Genomic DNA, 7063 nt, shown 5'->3' on the forward strand with positions numbered 1-7063 from the left:
AAAGGTTTTATATAGCTTCCAAAATAAAATGTATAGGAAGGCACATCTCTGGAATTGGGAAATGAGAAAATCCTTTACAGACTAGCTTGGGGGCTGGACTCTCTACTAGGACCTACTGAGAAAGAATAGAGTAGATGATCTCTGCCGGTCTGTCCTAATTGCAGGACTTGTTGATTTGCTTGAGAGGGAATTTCGACACCATTTTATTATGTTTGAGCTCATTATGTATGTAGAAGCCTAGACCTAAGCCTGCTAGGCTGGCATGCTCTTGCACATCCCCCCAACTTCTTGCAACCATCAAGACAGTTTTCTGTTCTCTGTGGGGGGAAAAAAGCACATATCTCCTTTAATAACTTAAAACCCCCAGTTCCACGCAAAAACACTCTGGGCTCACATTGGCAGAACCTAAATGTCTTCACGAAAGCGCACTATCCATCAGGTGGACGAAAAATGTAACTCAGATCCTCATAAAAAACCAAGCATTCGAACCTCTTCATCATTATGAAGCCCTTGCTGGAGATAGAATCGGCCCGAAGTTGGTTGAACCATGGAGAGAGCAGAGTAGACAGCTTTGAGAAATCACCGTATCAAAAAAGAAAGGTTGTTATGGTGAAGAGTGGAGCAAAACCACACAAGCTCTCACAGCATTCCAAACAAGGTCAGTACGAAAAATAAGGCATGGATGCCAAATTTTGGCCATCCTGCCAAAAACCAATGGATTGAACACAGATAGCGGTCTCTGAAGTACAGAGGTGTCTGTATCCCAATTGCACAAATAGCATTTTTGCGTTCAGATATATGAGCTTAAAAAGACAAGGTACAGAAGAGAAGACGTGATCATGAAACCTGTAGTGCAGACTCTCACGCAGTCTTGGCCATGTTCAAAAAGAGGCTCAATTTCAGCAGAATTGCCAACATTGTAAATCGATATACTTTTGACCTGCTCTGTTATGAGTCGATCGTCCACTGTTCCCAACAATAGCACAAAGATAGTCCATCCACTACCTTTCGGGCTTAAAAATTATCCTTCCACGTCTCGTGACTCTGGAACGTTACAGGCTTCCAGATCCTCAGACTTAAATGAGTCAGATGCTTACACGTCTTGAACCCCAGGAAAGTCGAATCTCACTTCTTCAAAATCACCCAGACCTTCACGAAGCTCCTCCTCGCTAACCTCGTTGCCAGTGTCTTGAAACTCAGGCCTCACTCGAACACTGACTGAATAAACTGTTCCAAGGTCAGGATCGGCAGAAACGTTCAGTTGCACTCTATCTTGAGACTCAATCTTTACGAAATCTGCAAGAGCGCCGACCATATTGCTAACGATCTTCCTTTTGGCATTGTCGTTGACAGAGCAGCGGTCTGATATGAGAATCTCTATTTTCGTTTCATATCACTGGCTGTAACTAGCCCCAGCCGCACTGTACTTGTTACGTTGACAAGTGCCAAAGGCTGAGTACAACAATAGTGAGAGCGGTTGTCAGCCGGAGACATAGAGTTGTCCTATCTTTCCACAGAGGACAACATAGCAGATTTGTTACAAAGACACTTCCTCATCCCAAATTCGAAGTCTTCCGCCAAGCTTTACACTTGGTTCCCTTTGTTACGTGATCTAACATACCTTGTACATTCATAGGTGGCTATATCCTTTTGGATGAACATGTGCCACCATGATTAGAATATACCAGGTATTCTGAGACGTTTCCAGAATACTTCAACCCATACCATGGAGGGGGGTTTGTAGGCCATCTTCTCCCAACTCTAGTGATGCCCTATGGGCCCTGGTATGTGCCTTGTAGGCATTAGGTATAGGCACTTAGTTTATTTTGTGCCTTTTATGCCACATAGGACACTTAGTCCTATGTGACACCTAGGTACAAGTACTCGTACCTTTAACACTAGTTGACGTGACGGTTGTTCATCTATCGACTCTTTGTACCTTGCACTCTCTCTTTCGTTTAACGATCCTACACTTTATATTCTCCTTTGTTGGCCTGCGTGCATAGCCCACATGGCTGCATCATCCTCATCAGATTCCTCCATCTGCGGACTTTGCCAGCCTCTCTTGCTGGCCTTTTCTGCCCACATGGCAGTCTCTCTACTGCCCACCTGGCAGCCCTGCCACAGTCATCCCATTTTGTTACTCATGTATCAGCCCATCAGCTGTCCACATGGCAGCCCTAATGTTGGGCCATATCTATGATGATCTACGCTTGCTCCTTTCTAGCACAATCTTTCTGTCAGACTCGGTTGCCATCTTCACCACTTGTACAGTTTTGGCAGGCATTTAAGAGCACGTGTTCCTTACTGAGAGCTGTCTTGTAGGTTGGACTCCCACTCGTTTAAAACAATTGTGCGTAAAACTTTTGCATATGACACATCATGAACACAAGTTTTCATAATAAAAATTTAAGCAATTTCCAATACATTTCTAGCAAGGTAAAGTGCACGACCACGGGTCATGGCGAGGCTGAATTCACATAAACCTTTGCCATTGGCAAAACATGCCAGTTCACCTACAGGTCTCGTAACTGACAATATAACAGTCAGGCCCTTCAAGCAGTACTATTTCTAACATTCTTACTATTGAATGCCAGCTATAGAGCAGATATCTGGACTTGCCATCGCATTCAGCTTCTAAAGACTCCTTTGATATATCTGTCGAGCCTTGGCTGCAGCAACTTATCTTCAGTAGTAAATTTTTTTACGCACATCTCCTGCTGTAAGCGCGTATGGAGCGACCATTGCTTTCCACAAACACTCGACCCTGCTGTAATCCATCCCCCTGCCCTGATACGGTAGCAATTGAACTTGTGGCAGCAACCCTATCAATTATTCCAGCAAAAAAACAGATATCTGGCCTTGTCATCACATTCAGCAGTGAATATCATGGCAGCAGGCCAATCAATTATCCCAGCAAGCAAATGCACACCATCCCAAAGTCAAGGTATTTCATCATTGTATAGCAGTATCAGTCTTAAATAGCTAAGCCCCTCAGAAAGACTTTCTGAGCAGTTCATAATTTCAATCAAGGACTGCAACTAATGGGGGCATCCCTTTGACTTTGACATTTTCCAGAGTAAAATAGCCAAATAATGTAGTTACAAATTACTCATAGCTTGTGTAGTGTTTTAATACTACTTAGGATTGTCAAATTTCTTTTGCTCAAAGGGATTTTGCACAAGTAGCTTGAGTGTCTAAGCTACTACGTGGCCTTGTTAGGGGATATGATGCTTCCATAGACACTGAAAGAAGGATGAACGTTATATTATGACTGAGATTTAGGACAAAATTAGAATCAGCCGCATCACTCTGTACTGCCACATTTGATCAATGATTGTTTATTACTAAAAGAAGAATTCCAAACTTCAAGTAAAAATGCATTTCTCTTTGCTCTGCCCTAGTGTCCGAGAACATGACTCCAGGAAACAACATTTTTAAATCTCTTTCCCTTTGGAATACCCTACTCTTCCCTCTGATTTGAGTCATGTCAGTTGGTCAATAAAGTATCTCAATTCGATTTGATTAGTTGTGGGATAACACCGCATAATAGTCTAGAAACAGCATTGATATGCAGGCTTTCAATCGGCAGTCCGGACTGCTAGCAGAGTCCAGTAAAAACATAAGGAACCGTTTAAAACACCATCTAGAAGTGTGAGTAGTTTCGAAAAATGAGCATCATATAGCAGAGCCTTAGATTCAAATAGCAGCGCCATCGAGAAAGTGCTGGATAGGACATTCCACACCTAGTGCTACAAAGGGAATGAGATGTATAGTAGCAGATAGTTGCATGGATACTCCACAATTGGGTCTCAACATCTCTTTTTAATTTCATCTTTCTTGACCCAGATCAAGAAAGATGTAATTGCTACCGATGGTTGCACAATTTGCTCTACCGATATATTCTGCGCAGATGATGTATTCTTTGCAAAGAGCGAGAGCTTGCAAGCACATTTGGATGCACTAAGAGAATTTTTGCAGACACTCAGGAATGCAAGTCAATATCAACAAAACCAAAGTAATGGTGATTGGATGTCACCCTTTATAGGAGAAACCTTGGAAACATTCAACACATATAAATATCTAGGACTGGAATTTACGGACACCTACAACATGGAATGCATTTTGGAGAGGAGTTCAGAGGTTTGAAAGGTTTTATATAGCTTCCAAAATAAAATGTATAGGAAGGCACATCTGTGGAATTGGGAAATGAGAAACTTTCCATATACTATGATTGTGCAGACTGTAATCCTTTACGGACTAGCTTGGGGGCTGGACTCTCTACTAGGACCTACCGAGAAAGAATAGAGTAGATGATCTCTGCTGGTCTGTCCTAATTGCAGGACTTGTTGATTTGCTTGAGAGGGAATTTCGACACCATTTTAATATGTTTGAGCTCATTGTGTATGTAGAAGCTTAGACCTAAGCCTGCTAGGCTGGCATGCTCTTGCACATCCCCCCAACTTCTTGCAACCATCAAGACAGTTTTCTGTTCTCTGTGGGGGAAAAAAAGCACATATCTCCTTTAATAACTTAAAACCCCCAGTTCCACGCAAAAACACTCTGGGCTCACATTGGCAGAACCTAAATGTCTTCACGAAAGCGCACTATCCATCAGGTGGACGAAAAATGTAACTCAGATCCTCATAAAAAACCAAGCATTCGAACCTCTTCATCATTATGAAGCCCTTGCTGGAGATAGAATCGGCCCGAAGTTGGTTGAACCATGGAGAGAGCAGAGTAGACAGCTTTGAGAAATCACCGTATCAAAAAAGAAAGGTTGTTATGGTGAAGAGTGGAGCAAAACCACACAAGCTCTCACAGCATTCCAAACAAGGTCAGTACGAAAAATAAGGCATGGATGCCAAATTTTGGCCATCCTGCCAAAAACCAATGGATTGAACACAGATAGCGGTCTCTGAAGTACAGAGGTGTCTGTATCCCAATTGCACAAATAGCATTTTTGCGTTCAGATATATGAGCTTAAAAAGACAAGGTACAGAAGAGAAGACGTGATCATGAAACCTGTAGTGCAGACTCTCACGCAGTCTTGGCCATGTTCAAAAAGAGGCTCAATTTCAGCAGAATTGCCAACATTGTAAATCGATATACTTTTGACCTGCTCTGTTATGAGTCGATCGTCCACTGTTCCCAACAATAGCACAAAGATAGTCCATCCACTACCTTTCGGGCTTAAAAATTATCCTTCCACGTCTCGTGACTCTGGAACGTTACAGGCTTCCAGATCCTCAGACTTAAATGAGTCAGATGCTTGCACGTCTTGAACCCCAGGAAAGTCGAATCTCACTTCTTCAAATTCGTCCAGACCTTCACGAAGCTCCTCCTCACTAACCTCGTTGCCATTGTCTTGAAACTCAGGCCTCACTCGACGAACGGGAACACTGACTGAATAAACTGTTCCAAGGTCAGGATCGGCAGAAACGTTCAGTTGCACTCTATCTTGAGCCTCAATCTCTACGAAATCTGCAAGAGCGCCGACGATATTGCTAACGATCTTCCTTTTGGCATTGTCGTTGACAGAGCAGCGGTCTGATATGAGAATCATTTTGAGCCTCTGTTTCGCTATTTCTGCATTTGAAATGACCTTCTTTTTCTTGGGAAACAAGATGCGCCACGCGAGGGCAAGCCTGTCAAATACATTGAGGTTTTCTTCATTATCGGCCGCCTGCTGGTTCGCACGCAGGCCAAAGGGAATTCTTTGGTTGTCAAGGAGCGCCCTCCACTGCCAGGCCTTCCGTAGCTGAGAACGACTGTAAAGATTTCTACAAGCCTCAAACCCAATCCGACTCGGTGCCAATTGGTGATCTTTGGGAAAAGAAGCCTTGTCTCCTCCCTGCAAATCGAAACAAGCTCTCATGTTTTACCTTGCATTTTCCTTTTCTCGCTCAAATTCCATGCATTCGCTTTGCATTCAAGGAAGACAGAGCAGAACTCCGGCCTGCTGCACTGCTTTTCACCAGGGAGTCTCCAACGCTACAAACGCAAGCGCTCGCCCTATAATTGCATTCCACGACCGTTTCTACTTGAAATTTTTATACGTTCCATTCGAATTCGAAGGTAAAAAATGAGCAGGCCGGCGCAGGTGCAGGGCTGCCGAAAGGTTGATTCCAGCTTTGAAATGACAAGCAAAAGAGATGAAAAATGCTTGCAATGCAAAAGGAGAAACGGGTAAACTTACGCGGAGGCAGGCGGACGGGAAGGGAGGAAGGGAGGAACCGGAGGTAGAGGAGGAAGAGGAGGAGGAGGAGGTGAACAAGGTCGTTGCAGCAAGGTCAGCCATAATCGGTCGGAGCTCGAAGCACCGTCGACGGAGCTCTCACAGAGAGACGAGGATGAAATTTGAAGGATGAGGAAGTATATGTATATGCGTATATATATATATATATATATATGTATATATATATATGTACATACATATATATATATTATGTACATACGTATATATATACATATGTATATACGTATATACATATATATATGTACGTACGTACGTATATATATATATATATGTGTGCGTGTGTGTGTGTGTATATATATGTATAAATAGTTACATTTGGTTTTTTGCCTTCCAATCCTTTGGTTTTGAAAGGGACCTAGTAATGCATTTCCAAAACCAAAGGATTAAGAAAAGGTCCCTTTCAAAACCTTGCAAGAGGATCCACGTTTCAAGACCTTGCATGGCCACGTGGCACTCAAAAGGATGCACCACATGGTACTCACCTTCCCTTGCTCTCACGGAGTGCAAGAATTCGTTAGGCTCCACGGACGTTAGCAAGAACACAAGAACATGGATTCTTCAATGCTGCTGAGTACGTACGACTCCTCAACGCTGCCCTAAGTGCCCTTCCTGAGGCTACTGATTGAAGAAACTCTCCAAGCAGCTAGTGATCGTTGCTGATGCATGCAACTCTTCAAACGCTGGCCAACTGACTCTTCAAAGACACTCTAAGTAGAGGAAACTCTTCAAGTAGCTGGCGATCTCTACAAAAGTCAGGTTAGTCATCCGTCTGTTCACATATTCGTGTGTTGCGATTTGCTCGAA

The 7063-nt window shown here is 43.2% G+C and overlaps 2 protein-coding genes across 2 annotated transcripts; both read right to left on the reverse strand.

Moving 5' to 3' along the window:
• Positions 1-586: 586 nt before the first annotated feature.
• On the reverse strand, positions 587-1466 carry LOC147901254 (cell division topological specificity factor homolog, chloroplastic-like). The gene has a single exon (XM_087376366.1). The coding sequence runs from the start codon at positions 1313-1315 to the stop codon at positions 1094-1096; it is 222 nt and encodes a 73-aa protein (XP_087232492.1). The 5' UTR covers positions 1316-1466; the 3' UTR covers positions 587-1093.
• A 3335-nt stretch (positions 1467-4801) lies between these two features.
• LOC147901255 (cell division topological specificity factor homolog, chloroplastic-like) lies at positions 4802-6350 on the reverse strand. Its single transcript, XM_087376094.1, has 2 exons — positions 6200-6350; positions 4802-5854 (listed from the first exon to the last, which is right to left on the reverse strand). The coding sequence occupies exons 1-2, from the start codon at positions 6299-6301 to the stop codon at positions 5201-5203; spliced, it is 756 nt and encodes a 251-aa protein (XP_087232220.1). The 5' UTR covers positions 6302-6350; the 3' UTR covers positions 4802-5200.
• Positions 6351-7063: the final 713 nt, after the last annotated feature.

The sequence above is a fragment of the Dipteris shenzhenensis genome, chromosome 6 (assembly GCF_047967505.1).
Source record: "Dipteris shenzhenensis isolate YYH24624 ecotype China chromosome 6, Dip_SZ_1.0, whole genome shotgun sequence".
In the NCBI taxonomy this organism is placed as follows: Eukaryota; Viridiplantae; Streptophyta; class Polypodiopsida; order Gleicheniales; family Dipteridaceae; genus Dipteris; species Dipteris shenzhenensis.